The 16,946-nt window shown below is 41.4% G+C and overlaps 1 protein-coding gene across 2 annotated transcripts; it reads left to right on the forward strand.

Moving 5' to 3' along the window:
• Positions 1-1,795: 1,795 nt before the first annotated feature.
• Positions 1,796-9,331, forward strand: LOC307253752 (translocating chain-associated membrane protein 1-like 1). Of its 2 annotated transcripts, none has more exons than XM_080031909.1 (11): positions 1,796-2,131; positions 3,078-3,138; positions 3,242-3,360; positions 3,822-3,938; positions 4,028-4,086; positions 4,508-4,592; positions 4,956-5,026; positions 5,179-5,283; positions 5,414-5,557; positions 5,726-5,889; positions 6,025-9,331. In XM_080031909.1, the coding sequence occupies exons 1-11, from the start codon at positions 2,012-2,014 to the stop codon at positions 6,096-6,098; spliced, it is 1,119 nt and encodes a 372-aa protein (XP_079888035.1). In that variant the 5' UTR covers positions 1,796-2,011; the 3' UTR covers positions 6,099-9,331. The 2 variants fall into 2 exon arrangements, with proteins under 2 accessions (XP_079888035.1, XP_079888036.1); XM_080031910.1 differs by having other exon boundaries at positions 5,188-5,283.
• The last annotated feature ends 7,615 nt before the right edge of the window (positions 9,332-16,946 follow it).

Below are 16,946 nucleotides of genomic sequence, written 5' to 3' on the forward strand. Positions count from 1 at the left end.
AGCATGACCCACTAGTTAGCCTATTTGACTAACTGGTTAGGCTACTTCTTTTTTATGTAGGCCTAGCATACGAGCAAAACTAAACATCAACATCCGGTTACTTTTTCCAAAATAAAATGTTTGAAAGAATGCACCTACAAAAAAAGTAGCCTATTGATTGTGTTCTATTGTTATAAAGCAGGAACCCTTACCTGAGTGAAAGCGTATACCCACCATTTAAAAACACTATTAGCCTACAAATTCAAATTCTGCTTACAAAACTTGCTTCCTTAGGGTCGGATTAAGCCATTTTGGGGCAAATTCAGGCATGGGGCCCTCCACATCCTCTGTTTTACCTTTTTAAGACATAGGCCAGATGTGTAACTCTTTTATTTTTTCAAATTCAAATGGCTTCATTGGCATTACATTTTCAAAAATAATGTTGCCGCCAAAGCATCATAATAGGCCTACAATTTGTCCAAAGGACAGTGTTGGAGCTATTCAGTTGTACAATTTAATTATAAAACATTTGTTTAGTTTGTTGGCCTGATATAGCCTACAATTATTTGATTATTTAATGTTTATTTTCTCGTTTGCATTATAAGTTAAAGTTAATTTGAGTTTATTTATGCTTTTGTTTTGCAATTATTGGCCAGCTGTGGCGCACCAGGTGCCTATAGAGGTAGGCGGTCATAGGTAAGACAGGCACTGGGTAGGGTCATGGTTTTTTACCAGCTGCACGAGAGAGACAAAAGAGATGAGGCGGCCAGTTCCACACTGTTGCACATTTGTTTTGTTTGCCTGTAAATTCGGAAAATAAACCTTCAAAAACGCAAATTCCCGACTGGACAGTTGACTCTTTTCCCTACCCTGCGTAAGATTCGTCCCCCTTGTGCCTCAGACAGTGGCTATTTTGATAATTGCTTTGTTTGATTTCTTTATTTTCAAGTTATTATTTTATTGAGGACAAATCGCCACTACAGACAGTACACAATAATATATAGCCTAGCCCTTATTATTCTAAACATTAAACACACAAACACAAATTCAACTTCTAGGCCTAGCCTATAATTTGTGTATCTCCATCTTCTGATCTGATCTTTTGACTTTAGTAACATATAGACAACAGAAAGAATTGATGCAATTTTAGAATGTGGATTTAGACAATTTAGTAAAAAAAAATATCTTAACCTATCATTTTAAAAGGCATTTCATCATGGCCTTTGGTGACAAAATGCCAGGCAATTGCTTAATGGTATAGGCCTAATTCTGTAAAATGCAAATAGGCTACGCTATAGGTCTACAGGTGTAAATCATAGGCTAAGTTAGGCTGCCAAGGCTGGTACATAATAATCAGACATATGAACAGGTAGGCCTATACATATTAGAAACAGGTGTAGCCTTCACATGAACAGCTTTAAACATTTAAACAAATGCAGGCCTACCGTTGTAAAGTGTTTGTGTTAATAAAAAAGTTTAGAAAATTGGGTGATAATGCAGGACCTACCCTGGATGAAAGGTCTATTGTTCTTCAATAATAAATTATCTAATACATTTGCAGTTGATTTAATGATCTAGAGGTAACTTGGAATTTCAAACTACAGTCGTGGTCGTGACTCGCAGGCTAATAGGCCTACACTTAACAATCTTTCTTGATACTGGGGTTTACGTGGGGTACTTGAAGTCATCACGGGCTTGGGTTCTCCTCTGGTTCTCCTACTACGTCAATGACACTGGGCGGTTCATGAATGGGGTTTTGAACGAAGTGGGAGGGCCAGTCATCTGACTTTAGCAGGCATCCAAAAAAAAAGTGGGTGTTGTGCTGTAGTGTTTGGTGTTGGTGCGATGCAGCTTCATGACTGTTTTTAAACACACACGCAGCGGGTTGCGGTGGATCCGATCAGCCCGGAGCGCAGCCGAACACATCCATCAGCTGTGAGACGTGCAGCGGGGCGAAGCTACAGCTCCAACCCAGTTAGAGGGACCCATTGACCGCAGCCCGAGAAGCCAGAGGAGGGGACGGGAGAGAGCCATGGGTTTCCGCAAGAAGAACAAGAGCCCGCCGGTGCTGAGCCACGAGTTTGTTATCCAGAATCACGCCGACATGGTGTCGTGTTTGGCCATGATTATCCTCCTCGGCCTGATGTTCGAGGTACAGTGTGCTTGGACGGGAAAAGCTCAGACAGGAGCTGGGGTTAGCCGAGGGATGTTAGCCGCTGCTGCTAAGTATCGTTAGCTGACATGACAGCAGCACTCCAGGGGCAGGGCGCTAGCGTGACTTCTCATGTGTCTCACTGGTTGCCAGAAGATGATGGCGAGGAGGCTCACTGTCACTGGCACAGCTAGCAGGTCACTTTTACGTAGTCGGCTGCTCCATTGCCTCCCTAGCTAATCAATACACTTATCTGGCCCTTGGCAACAAGATAGTCGGGCTAAAAGTCTGCATGAATTCAATTGTCTCCATACATTTGATCACTAGCCGTTTGGTTCGTCAGATCAACTGTAGCCTGCCACGTTTGAATGAAACTACTTACCCAATCCCAGCCACCACACTGACAATATTTTGAATTTATTGTGAATCAACCTTTATCTGTGAAGATGTAGCAAGTTACCTATCTACAACAGTGTTATAGTTGCTTATACCCTAAGGGGGGATAGTGGAGCTCATGATACACACACTAATGCTTACACAATGATAGTCTTTGTTCATTGGTAGTGGACTCAAATTATACCTTTATGTAGCTACAGACCCCTGTGTGGCCCTCCAGGAAGGCCCCCGGCGGTCCCCACACCCCAGTTATAGGGAGCAGTGGATTCAGGATTTTACAGTGACAAAGCAGTCTCATTACATTTGTGCATGAAACAAAGACTGCATTTTCTCACACCTGTTTGGTGCTGCCAAAAGATTAAACCTGGCCGTGGTTGCTAAGACATTTTCTTTATCTGCACTATAATGATTCTACACACATTTGTAATAAGTTTTTCAGCACAAAGGCTTGGCTCCCTATTTTCTAAAGTACGTCAGTGATCAGTGACAAACCTTTCCTCTGACTCACAATCAGTCCATTAATCTTTTTCCTGTCTTTGTGTTTTTACAGGTCACAGCAAAGTTCGCCATCATGTTCATCACAGTCCAGTACAACGTCACACAAGTTCTTGGTGAGCAGAAGCTTACAGGTCTAGCAGCCATTTCAGTAACTGCGTGTCTTATATTCTTATTTTTATTTCTTTGGATTTAAGGTTTTAACTTTGTGTTTTGCAGATGAGAAGATTGAGCCAGTGAACCTTTACCAGTACGGCCCTAAGGATGTGGCCACTGTGTTTTTCTACCTGCTTATTGCCGTCATCCTTCACGCCTTGATACAAGAATATATTCTAGACGTGAGTACGCTGACATCCGAAGTCCGCAGCCGTCCGTCAAATTGGCTCCAATTGTTTCGACTTATTATTTCGATCTTTTTACTTACATGGTATGAGGGAATCAGAAAAACCGCTGAAGAATCTCTGCCTTTTCATTTCATCAGCCCACAGGTCCAATGTTTTTAGCTCCTTTACTGTGCTTAGTGTTTCTCTTGTCATATTTTGTCTTTGATGTCAGTTCCCAGTGGGACATGATTAATAAAAAATAAATATTTTTGTTCCAAAAATAAATATCTTTTTGTGGACCACATTCAACAAGGTGCAAGGATTGGTTTTCAATCGCAATAGATGGGATCCCACTGTTTCATGCCTGCCTGTCGCATATTTTTCCAATAAAAAAAAAAGAAGAAACTGAATTTTCCTGCAATGCCAGCATTTGCTATATTAAACTGTTCAACTTGTGCAATGTTTTTTTTTTTCAGAAAATGAATAGGAGGTTGCACCTGTCCAAAACCAAACACAGCAAGTTCAATGAGTCCGGTCAGCTTGCAGCGTTCTACCTGTTCTCATTCATTTGGGGCTGTAGCATCCTGACAGCGGTACGAAGCTTCTGGAGCCACGGAAACACACTGTCCCATCCCGCATAAGGCTTTATCTCATCTCTGTGTCTCCTCTTTTTATCTGACAGGAGGACTTCGCAACAAACCCTACTTTTTTATGGGAGGGTTACCCACACACTCACATGGTGTAAGTAAAGATCCATAGATTCCTTTACGTCATAGACTTTACAATTGAATCCCAGAATAATCCAAACCAAACGCTTAATTCCAATGTTTAAGTCTCACTTTTTCAATTCTGAAGTTTGTTGAGCTTACACAGTTTAATCCCTTCTTTTAAAATACATGATGCACTTTTTTGGAATTGGTTGGATTCATCCTATTATCTCCTATCAAAGTGTAATATCACAGTGGATGCTTAAGGTCATAGGTCAATGAGAGATTGTGCTTTTGGATTCTAGGTCAGGCTGTGTTTTCTACCTATTTTTTTGCTGCTTTGATCCGTAGCCCACATCACTGTATTTGAAAGAGAAGTCACAGAGCCATGCTCAACATTAATCATATTGTATATTAATGTGATATAACTTCTGCACAACCTGTCCTCTGTCAAGTTTTCAGGTCAAGTTCTTCTACATTTGCCAAATTGCCTATTGGCTCCATGCACTTCCCGAGCTGTACTTTCAAAAAGTACGAAAGGTGAGCTTCTTTTAAAAAGTTATGTACTCTGGGCGGATAAATGTTTCACTTTATTGTACTTTATCTGGGGTTAGCAGTTGAGTTCAAAGAGTTATGGGATCGGACCATGCCTAAACTTATTCCACAATTTATCGTCAAAGTCTTGCGATGTGCGTCTGCATTCTGAAACCTATGAAGCTGGTGTGTTGGTTTATGTCCCTGCTGACGTCTATCATGTGTCTCCACATGGAATCAGCTGAAGGCTGCACAGACGCGCAAAGGGTCTCAGAATACATTTACACATTCACACCTGTTGCATTACTTACACACAAGCAAGGGTCCATTGAAAACCAGTTTGATTTGAGATTTGTTTTATTTCCACAGGAGGACATCCCCCGCCAGCTCTATTACATTTGCCTTTATGTCGTCCACATCACTGGTGCCTATGTCTTGAAGTGAGTGAAGTATTTGATTTTTTTTTCTTTTGCTATATTTACTGTTTCTCAGCCATGTTCTCTAAGAGGAGTATATGTAACTAATGGTGTCCAGAGTTGTCTCCTCTCCTGAGTTGTCCTAAGTTAATTCTGCCTTGTCCCATGGCGTTTAGCCTCCACAGACTGGGTCTGATGTTGCTTGTCCCTCACTACCTGGTAGAGCTCCTGTTCCACGCTTCACGCCTCTTCTACTTCAGTGATGAAAACAAGCAGAAGGGGTATTGCTTTCACTCATCTCACAGACAAGTTGTCATTTAAAAAAACGAATATATTGCCGTTTAGTATCGCTTGTGTGTGGTAGCGCCTTCCCTGATCGGGAAATCCTGATTGTCTTGTTTCCTTGTACAGTTTCACTCTGTGGGCGCTGCTTTTTGTCATCGCTCGCCTCCTCACCCTCACACTCTCAGTTCTGACGTTTGGCTTTGGCCTGCCCCGTACGGAAAACCAGGGCTTCTCCTTAGCAGAAGGCAACTTCAATGTGCTCACCATAAGGCAAGTCCAGAAGGCAGTTGACAGGAGGTGCCTTAAATGTCTCGTACATTGCTAATTTTTCTGCGTTAAACTATAAAATGACAAAAAGGCCAAGGTTTTGTTTTCCTTTTCCTGTTCCAGTTAAAACATGTTGTAGTTCTTGAAAATGTGTACTCCCACTCCCCTTAGGATGACTTGTCTGGCAGCTATCTGCCTGACACAGGCCTGGATGATGTGGAAATTCATCAACTTCCAGTTGAAAAAGTGGAGGGAGCACAGCCAGAACCAGGCCTCGAAGAAGAAGGCGGCAGTCAGCCCAAAGAGCAAGCCTCACAAAAGGGAGCCTGCAAGGGGTGGGTATTCAAGAAACTCAGTATGTGGTCAACCATCCAAATAGACACTAAACAATCCTGTGTGTCAGTTTATGTCTCACACACAAGGTTTCAGATTATTTTGCCGTGAATATTTCGTTTCACTTGTCTCATCAGGTGGTGCTGCCAATGGGGTTGTGAAGTCTGACGAAAAAACATCACCACGGGCAAGAAAAGCCAAAGCCTCATAGAGATGGAAGAATTACGGGGGGAAAACTGATTGAGGGAGTTTTGACAATGTGACATTATGTCTTGACAAAACTTCAAATTTTTGTCTACTGCTCTCCAAAACAAATGTTTAAGCGCACTAAGAAACCTTACGTAACTGTCCTTTTGGAGTGGAAAAAAACCCTGTTACTATCTGCTAGAAACGTTTAACTAATCTTAATCTGGGTGCTCTGCAGAAGGGACATTGGTAGGAGAGTGCTGGTTTTGATGCTTTAACAGGATAGATTTTATCTATTCAAAGTGTCCTTTAGTGTAAAATTACGTTCACTCGCCGGGTACTTTTAAAACTGGGTTGCTCTTCTGTAATTTGAGATGGAATCAGTTAACATGATGCCAGTATCTTTATAAAGCTATAAAACTGACTTCAAGGCAACCTTTATAGTGTTAATGTACAGATAAACGGTGTATAATTTTAAGTTTGGGCCTCTTTCAGTTAAACTCCAAAAACAACACTTTAACGTTTTGCTGTTGTCAGGAATAGGGCCAAAATAAATCACTCCAGAGGAATAGGTATGCTATTTAGGTATTTGATATAGCTGCAGCCAGAAAACTGAAGCTTCTACTTAACTCCTTGATCATTAACTACAATTGTTTGAAGGCCTCTGCTGTTGAAATCCAACAAAGTTACAGGTTTGAGGCGAGTATTTATTTTGTACTTTTCTGGTAATTACTTTCATCCTGTTACAGAGGTTCAATCCAGGTTAGGTGATTTACCAAGAGGAAACTGTACCCTGACACGTGTCGTTTTACTGTACGCAAACAGTAAAATCCTCATAATGGCATGATGGGAAACTTGAGCACGCTACTGTGTTTGAGGCCCGCCATTCTGCCTTCTTATGCGGTAATGTCAATGCATGATGGTTTAAGTTTAAAGACTGTATGGTAGTTCCTACCTGTGCTGTTGAGTTTGTATATCTCTCCCTCTCACACACACACACACACACAGACATAGACACAGACACACACACACACACACACACACGTGGCCTTTTTACAACTGCTGCAAGACATTTCAGTTATTTATTTTTGCCATCTACTACAGATAGTTATTATTTTGTATACTTTGAAAAGCTATGACCAGCAAACACAGCGGTACATAGCAACTGCGTTTAGTTAATCCAAACAATACAATCTTTCTTCAAGTGTCCTTATAATGTCAGTGGGTTGTATCACTCGTTCTGCTCGTGTTGCGTTCTCTTTGCCTTCTCCCTTTGCTTTTTTAAATTCTTGGGTATCAGGGGACAACAAGCTATTCACCACTTACCCTATGAGTTACATCCCGTTGTACAATGGGAGGCTTGTTTGTAAGGTTGTAAGGGTGGTGTGTTTGTATGCCTGTGCATTATGCGTGTACAGTATATGTGTTTGTGTGTGTGTGCCCAGTATCGTTTTACCTACTGTTTATGTGACTTAACTGGGCGTGGATGATGATGACGGTGATGACAACGATGTTTATTGCTTGTCTCGTAAAAAAAATTATTGCCTGCGTGCAGAGCATGAAATGTGACAATCTGTTCATTGACTGCTGCCCGGTTTGTTGATTTCACGATCATATTCCATCTTTAGTTCACTTTTGTTGGGCCGGTCTCAGTCCCCAACACACTTATGTGTGTAAAACACTGAGTTGTGGTTAGGTGTACGTTCTACAGGTTATCGGTTACCAAATGCTTATGTGTTCAGTGTCTTTGCCCCTCAGATGCCCCCTTTCCTGTGTGAGAGAGATTCTGTGATTTCTATTTGCCAAATGTGGCAAGTTTTTTCCTTCTTGCTTCAGCCTTTTCAATGATCGTGACATTGCTATGGAGCGCAGGCATTGTACTCTTGGTCTTTCCTCTCGTGGACCAAGTCCTGCTCCACTACTAAACCACCGTGCATGTGAAGTTCTGCATTTAAAAGAACGACTGTACTACCTGTCTGCAGACGGTTGGAGTTTGGAGTCTTAACTTGGAGCAGGGAGGAGATGAGGAGGCCATTCATATCTTTGTTCCCATTGGCGCTCCTTATTGAGACTTTGGTGGTCTTGAAAACCCTCAGTCTGTGTATGGCGATGTCATAGGAGGAAAGGAGGAGCAGAAGATTTATGTACCAGCCTGTTATTTAACTGTCTCGGATGTAAAAGAGAGAGAAAAACTGACTCAACCCTACACTGTACTAAAACCTGTGTCAGATTTTTAAGCTATTTTTCTAGAGGGGAAATTGTTGAAATTCACTGTTGTTCAGTCCACTCGTGTGAATATTTGTTTTGCATCCATGTCGATATGAATTGTTTTTTATATGAGAATGAAGCTTGCCGAACTGTTAGCGTGAGTATACATTGTGGTATGAGTGTACAACTTTCTTTAGCCTAATGGTTTATTTAACTTCATGGCCTTATTAGAGCAAATTGAACTCAGTCGTATAAACAGTGCTCAGTTGACACTTTGCTGCAGGTGTACACTGCAGCTCTTCTCTGATAATGAAATACACCATCATACTGAGGCTAGTTATCCACACAACCATTTCAATATATAATCGGAAGAGCAAATGGTCAGTATAGCGTTTTATCTGTTCCAGTCCCGCAGGTGTCTCAGTTCTTGTTATTATTACTGACCCCGATGTTAAACTAACAAACTGCATTGTGCAGAGTGAAACCACCTGTAAGCTCTTCTCGCTCATCAGATGTCACACAGTACAACAAGCTCTGAAACAAGCTCCATGCTGCCGCTCACAGCCCCCTCACTGTGATACACAATAGCCTGTATAATCCCACAGGAATGCAGTTTTTTGCATAATATGCATTATGCCAGCGCACCATAACATTGCTCACTCGGGCTGCTTCTACATTGATCCTCAATTATTTACCAATTGGAGTTGCACAATCAATACTGCATTTTGTAATTGTTAAACTTTTTAAAAAAACAGATTGCAACCTCTAGGTGGCAACAATCAGTTATGAATTTGACCATGAGGTCACTTACTAAAAAGAAAAAAACCCTGCACACACGTTTATTGTATTCTATAAATTCATCCTGCATTGTCCTTGATTTTTTATTTTTTTGCTGCTTGTTTATAGATGTTGCGATATATATATATTTACGTTTCAAATATGTTGTCTCTGAACTGCTGATAGTATATATTTATGCAAATTATTGTGACTTCTGGTCATTTTTCTTTGTCACTATTTTTTTTTATTTCATGTTTGAATAAAGCTTTTATTCATTAAGCAAACTTGTTGATTTTCTTTTTAACATACAGCCCACAGTAGTAGCGCAACCGTCTCCATGGAAACTCCATGGATTTTTTTAAATTTAAATTTTTAAACTTAGCATTTACAAAGTGCACTGTAAATGAAGTGAGCTGTTGTTGATAATGATCTACTTCTGAGGTGAACCAGCAGTGAAGATGTAATTCCGAAATACACGAGATATTGGTATTGGCTTCCCTCTCTCACCTCCTGCTCAATACATATTTCCACCTATTGCACTGAAGGATATATTTGAAAAGCTATACTTGATTTGAAAGATTATTCATTCATACTTCCCTTTGGGGGGACGGTGTCAGGAGACATGAGGAAATAATGGCCATATCCTAGTTGTTGGCTAATGACCACCAGGGGGCAACACTGAGCTTTTTTGCCTGAGGGACAGAAGCAGTCTGCAGGGGCATAGCTGCATACAGACCTGCATTAATAAATCACTAGTCGGAGTGAGAAAGACAGAAACATTGTCTTATCATACTATATGGAGCTCAACACTCTTAGACAGACTTTAGTGTGCAGTCCGCCAACAAAACGAGGCAGTTGATTGGTCCTACCATTTGTTAATCCAAATATGGTGTTATATTACAGATGGGAAACCTCCACCGGTGTGCAATTTGACTGGTGGGTCACTGTAAACATGACATCTGCATCTGTGGACGCTGAGGGATGAGCACATCACAGAGAAGAGACACCTGCAGCTCAGGGCTAATGTGTTGTGTAGTTCCAGAGTAATGGCTTCTCTCTGGCCAATCAGACAACATGATGGATCAGTGGGAACCGGAGAGGCAGGCTGGAGCTCCACAGGGTCAGAGCAAGGACAGGGGTTCACACACATGCTTTCCATCACACACACCAGCACACTGATGGCTGTATCCCCAGCCTAAACATACATGACCCCAACCCTCTTGAGGCGGTGCTTCAAAAGCAAACTTGCAGAAAGTGTCCAGCGGCGGCAGAGACTTGCTAAAGTGAAAGGGGGTGGGATGGGGGATGGGGGGCGGGATCACTATCCCTCTCTTTTTTTTCTTTAATTCCTCCCCTTCATCCAATGGGGATAAATCTCTTGCTGAATCGCCAGTATTATGTGTAATTTCCATATAAATTAGCTTCATTAAAAGGGGAGTACTTTCTTATTTAACAAAGCTCATTTGAAATTCTGTATTTAATAAGACATGCAATCCCAGACTCGCAGACTAATGACCAACAATTAGCAGGACTGGAGCATGTGTGTGTGGTGCCTTTGTGTGTGTGTGTGTCTGCCTAATCTCTTAGAAGTATTGTAGCCCCTCTGTGTGATTCTCATTGATTGTTTCAAATGAGCAAATTGGGCAGCAGCTGCTCTCCCAGCCAGGTTTATTTGCAGTGAACCACAAAGTAGCCTACGCTGGAGATCTTAGGGTGTCATGAACTCCCGGCTATTTGTGAGCGAGCAGACGAGAGGGGAGGGTTTGAGGTGAGCAATTGAGCAGGTGCAGACCAGTACAGGACAGAGTGTAGAGTGTAGGGCTGGTAACATCTGGACTGATCAACCGGAGGACAAAATAGTAAAGGAAGTGAGAGGGGGAGAAACATACTGGTCGAGAGCAATGTAGCCCAAGTTACAATTTGTTTTACCATAAAAACTTAGCAGAATAATGTAGGGAAGTGTGTGTTAGAGAGAGAGAGAGGGCGAGAGAGTGTGTGTGTGTGTGTGTGTGTGTGTGTGTGTGTGTGTGTGTGTGTGTTGTACAGAGTAGAGCAGTGTCCATCAGAGCCAGCAAATGCAAATAAGAGCAGACAGTAAAATAGTCCACATAAATAGATGAAATGTAAAACTTTAAATTTAGAGGCTACAGACAACAGCAAGATCAAGATGAATGAAATAGACTAAATGACTGGAACTAAATTACAGGCAACTCAGTTCAGAACAAATTCTTATTTAGAGACAGCTTTGCAAAAAGTGTTTCAATAATCCCTATCGAATTAATTCATACATACAGTCCTTAGAACAAAATGCCAAGGAAAAGTAAAGGGCACCAGCACAGCGTAAACTTAAAGGGGATTTTTCATGAAGAAGGGCAGATGTGTTATGCACAGATGAATAAAAAAGTATTATGAAACTATGATTTACAGTAATATGCATCCACAACGACGCATACAATTGCAGTGAAAGTACAGTAGTTGTAGGCAATGCTCCTGGTAAACTACAATATACTGTAGTACAATGTCATTGAGACTTTACAATATGTGAGCTCGCAGTAACCTTGACCTCCAAAATCTAATCTGTTCACGCTTTAGTCCAAATGTAAATTTGTGCTAAATTTGACCAAATCCTTCAATGCATTCTTAATATTGTGCTCACAAGAATTTGAGGTCAGAGAGACCTTGACCTTTGACCTTCAAAATCTAATCAGTTTATCCCTGAGTCCAAGTGTGAGTTTGGGCCAAAGTTTGGGAGAATCTCTCGAAGCGTTCTTCAGATATTGCGTTCATGAGGACTGAGGTCACAGTGACCTTGACCTTTGACCACCTAATGGTTAATCCTCAAAATAGACAAGTTTAATGAAAATCCCTCAAAGTGTTAATGAGATATCATGTTCACAAGAATGGCCCGGACGACAGGCAACCTGAAAGCATAATGCCATGCACCAGCCTTCGGCTATCGCAGGCGCGGAGGAATGAAAATCCAGAATATAAACTAAGACATGTAGGCAGATCAGTCTGGACTTTCTCTAATCTCCGTGCGGAGGAGTCCAGTTTAACAATCAGACCGAAAGTTTGTCCGTTCGCAGGCTGCCTTCCACGAATGGACGACAAATGGGTATGGCATGTTCTGACTGTATAGGCTAGATTGACAACTACATGAACCATTCAGGGGCTGCCTTCTGAGTACGGACAAACGTAAGGTATGAACAAGGAACATGATTGGTTAATTTTTTGACCAGACTCCTCCCCACAGAGATTGGAGAAAGGCCTGAACTGATCTGAGGGAGAGAAACAAATGTGAAGCTTGCACGCATCAGGTTGGTCTCATTCGAATACTTTTTTTGCTATGGTGGTCAGTCCTTGCTGCCTATGGGTGTTAGTGACACTGTGTGGCATGTGACAGTGTGCATGTGACAGTGTGAGCTTATAGAGCCAGTGACGACCTCAGTGATGGAGTCAGCATGTGTCACTTCTGCCCACTGCCTCAAGCGTTCACATCCAGCGATACAGAAATCGACACAAATGTATCAGGACTATGAATATGATTTATGCATGTGCTCTAGACTGTGTCAAAAATTTCTGAAGTAAATGTGTTCATGATTTAGCTATGCAATAATACGCTGTACAACTGGAACATAAGTCTTTACATACCTACATGCATGTGCAAACACAGACACACACACAGATAGCCCAGATGCAACTGGGACAGCTGACAGCACTAGCAGGGTCACGTGTGTTTATACAGTCTCATCTGTTCCTCCATTGCCTGAATTCTCTGGGCAAAACTCCTGTTAGTGCACTCTTCCACGGTGACGGTAAACACACAGCGCCACACTCCATCTTATCCTCTCACTTATTACTCCACCATTGTGGCTGCTGTTTCCCCCTACCCCCCAAAAAAGCAACTTTGTCGTCTATTGAGGCGTTTGAGCCAGTGATTCTTACTACCCCCATTTTTGCTTTATCTGTTCACTCATGTTGTATTGATTTTACATTGGACGATGCTGAGCTAGGTTGCACGGACAGAAATGGAGGCAGAGGGTAATGGCTAAATGGGACTGGACCATATGGTGGATTCATAATTGTTTCCCACAGCTCCACCTATATCTTTCCTCCTTTATTCCTAACCAGATCTGTGTCGCTTTTTGCTTCCCTTCTCCCTTTTCAATCCAATTTGATACTTTATACTTGCTGAGCCCCAAATGTGTATTAATCCACCACTGAAAATAGATCCTGAAAAATAGGCAATTTAGTCATTTTGAGCAATGTTTCCCAAAAAGTGTCAGTCTCCAGCTGGTTAAGAATATTATGAATACAATAAATAAATGAACAAACTATATAGAAGGACCAACACACTGTTGTTATTGCTCTTTTTAGATGACAACAAAAATGTAATATCTCTGGCATTGTCTTATAATTACACAGTACAGTTAAAGGGCTGTTTGTGCCCAGTTAAGTCTGGCGCAGACATACCTGATCTTCTGAAAGAGTGTTGATATTCCATCTTCAAACTGTGTTTACCTTACTGTGTTATCAGGCAGTTTCATAGCAATATATAGTCTGTGTGAAGTTCAATTGGGTCCATTATTGATAGTGTACATATTGAGAATACAGAACATACAAATAGGACGGCTTACATATAGTAATTACTGACATGTCTTGCAATTATCTTCTCAATTCATCACTTGGTTGTAAAATGTAGTAAAAGATGCTATTGATGTCATCAGAGAGGTTATTTTTATTATGAACATGTTTGGTTTGCTATCATGATTTACAAACACGTACTGTATGTCAAAGCCAGAACTAGTGTGTTTTACTTGAAAGATTACTTATTTTGACAAAGTTGCTGATTGAATGGCTCTTGATCCTCAATCTACAAACTGAACCGAGTAATGGTTTATTAAGCTGAATGTACCAGCGTTTTAAGCTTGTGGGTTGCCTCTCTTTGCTCTCGCCGTCTCACATCTGTGTACGTGTGTGTGCATGCTCGTTGCTGTTCCACTACCATCCTGAAGCCTTGTCCCCACCTGTTTTGAATTTTAAACAGCTTCCCCGTTCCTCTCACCTTCCCACAACTCTCTCTCTCTGTCCCCTAAATTCTCACTGAGGGACAGTCCAATAAACTGTGCACTGGTAAATAAAGCACAATCATCTTCTATCCACACCGTAACCGTCTAATGAATTGATATCAGGCAGTAACTGTGCTTTATTTTATCTTTGTTCAATGCTGAGGCGCTGGTACAATAGAAGTGACTTTGTTCAGTGTGTGTGTGTGTGTGTGTGTGTTTGTGCGTGTGTTTCTTCCCATTACATTTTAATTTCCTGATATTTCCTTTTTCCTTTGTCCCAAGGCAATGTGGTGGATTTGAATAGCCTCTATTCATCAAGAGTTGCTAAGCAGATAGACTCTAAAGGTTGAGGTCACGGGGAAGAAGTAGAACATCCCTAGATGGACGTGTGTTTGACTTGGTGTTGCACAAATGATGAAACGATCTGTCTATTAGTAGAAGATTTAAGACACATGATACACCCCACACACAGATATAAACGAGTCCTGTAACTAATCGATAGGTGCCATGCGGCTCTCAGCCTGCTGCTTCGATGCTACTACCAAGTCCTCTGTATTGTCTGATGGAAACTCCTGCAATAAACTTGGAACACTGATTTAAAGAGTCCAGTCTGATGCCTCTGTCTTTGTCAAGCCATGGGGAACATTCGGCTACTACAGCAACACTAAGGAATTTTCCAAATGACGGACAATAAGTACCATAATAACGTGGTTTTAAATATTGTGAAACTGCAACCTGAAGCCAGCAGGCTATAGACAAAAAAAACAATTCCCCACTGTTTACCTCGACAGACCAAATTAATTAGTGTTTTACCCCAAAATGCACTCGCAGTGTAGACCACATTAAGAATACTTTGCAGATATTCTCAAAAGCTACCATTTCCAGTCCATATAACAGTAAAGAAATGGCAAGCTAAATCTGAAACAATTCAACGATTACAGGTTTGCAGTTCATGCAGTGTTTCTTTTTAAGAATGAAACTTCTGGCACTCGGGTCCCAAAAACCAAGAGTAACCGGTTAAATTGGTCCACAGTCTGGCAGTGGACCACCTCAAATGTGCTTAAAGTCCTTATATCTTCTTAGAGAAAGGCTTACTACATCTCTAAACCCTTTGGCTCCCACTCATCTCTGTATGTGTGAGTTACTGAGTGGGTAAGTGTTATTAAGGGGTTTACAGTGTAGCATTCACATTTGTTTGTTGTTGGGTTTTTGTGTGTGTGAAATGAGCAGTTGGTGTTTTATGAAATGCTCAAACTGTGATAAACTTGGATGAAACTTTTTGGGTCATGCTCCCCTCAGCATTTTGTCAGAAATATTAAGCTACTGAAATTAAATTATCTGGATCTTCAGAGTGTAATTTCTGCTTTTACACGTTTGCATTCCTCCCAGAGTTATAATCTGATCACATTTTCTTCACCTAAGCCTTTTATTTTACTTTTCCCTGATGAATTATGTCTAACCCATGTAATGAGGCTAATTGCTTTAAACCTCCTCCACAACCCCATTTCAACATTTTCTTACTCTCACTATAGTCTCCTGCACCTTACACCTCTTGTATTCCATCCTTCCTTTGCTTTCTGAATTAAACTGGTGTAGTTCTACCTTATTTCCACTCTCTCCATCCATGTTCCTTTAAGCTACAACACTTCCTCTCCAACTAACTACATCACGGTGTCAACTCCATGCTTGCTTGTCCGCTCCACTTGTAATACTTTGTGTGTTTCTTTAACACCTATAGGTTTTTCCCAGCTTCCCTTCTCTTCAGGCAATAAAGGCACCATTTATCATTATGTGTGATCTTGTCCCCACGTCTTCTTAAACTGCCTTCAACTAAGCTCCGGTGTCTCATCATCTTGTCTCACTTGACTCTCACCTTTCTCTTCTCATGTTCTTTCAGTTCCACTGTCATTGACACAACAGGATCCTTACTCACTCTGTGCGTGTGGATTATTATTTTTTTCTTCTATCTTTTAAAGCAGCTACGAGTAACATTTAAATATCTTTAAAACAGCCTCATGTTTCCTCTGATAGTCATACATTACCTTTAACAGCAAACGAGACCATCAGTGCAAAGAAATAAGTTTTTATGTAGTTTTTATTACTGCATTTGGTCTGGTCGCACACCCAGTCCGATTTTCGGTTCGCGCATGCAGGCTCTATGGTCACATATTCTTATTGTTCGCAGATTTCAGTGTGGCGCAGCAATGCGATTTGAGAAGCCTATCCCTCCAGACAGTTATTTGTCGTCCTAATGACTGATAACGGGGCTGAACCATCAAAGAAAAAAAAGAGAATGCAATGAAGAAAAGCTAAAAGGGAGAGTGATATACGGGCGGGAGGAGGACGTTGCCAAGCAACGTGTACACAATTTCACGGGAGTGAACTAGACTGCAGTGTTTACTACTAAATGAATGAGCGGTACTAACACAAAGTTGACTTTGCTTCACCATCATCAGATGACCATTATTCATCTGAAATAGTCATTATTTACAACAACATAAACACATTACCTCATCGTGATCCATACTAACTGCCGTCTCTCGTTCATTCGCTTTCTGTGAGGACACGTAATCTTTCAGCTCCGTGAGAGTAGTTTGGTGACACTGCATCAACTCATTGCAATCAGATGTGTGTGGCACTGACTGGCATTAGTTGATGCAGTGTCACTAACCACTCTCACGGAGCCGAAAAGATTCCGTGCCCTCACACTTTCAACACACGGACATGCAATATATTGCGCCCTAACCATTTGACACTCGCACGCCCGGCACAAGCTAGAAAACAGCTTTACGACAGCGGGCATCGTAAAAATACTACCG

The sequence above is a fragment of the Ammodytes marinus genome (genome assembly GCF_949987685.1).
Source record: "Ammodytes marinus genome assembly, chromosome: 7".
NCBI classification, from domain to species: domain Eukaryota; kingdom Metazoa; phylum Chordata; class Actinopteri; order Uranoscopiformes; family Ammodytidae; genus Ammodytes; species Ammodytes marinus.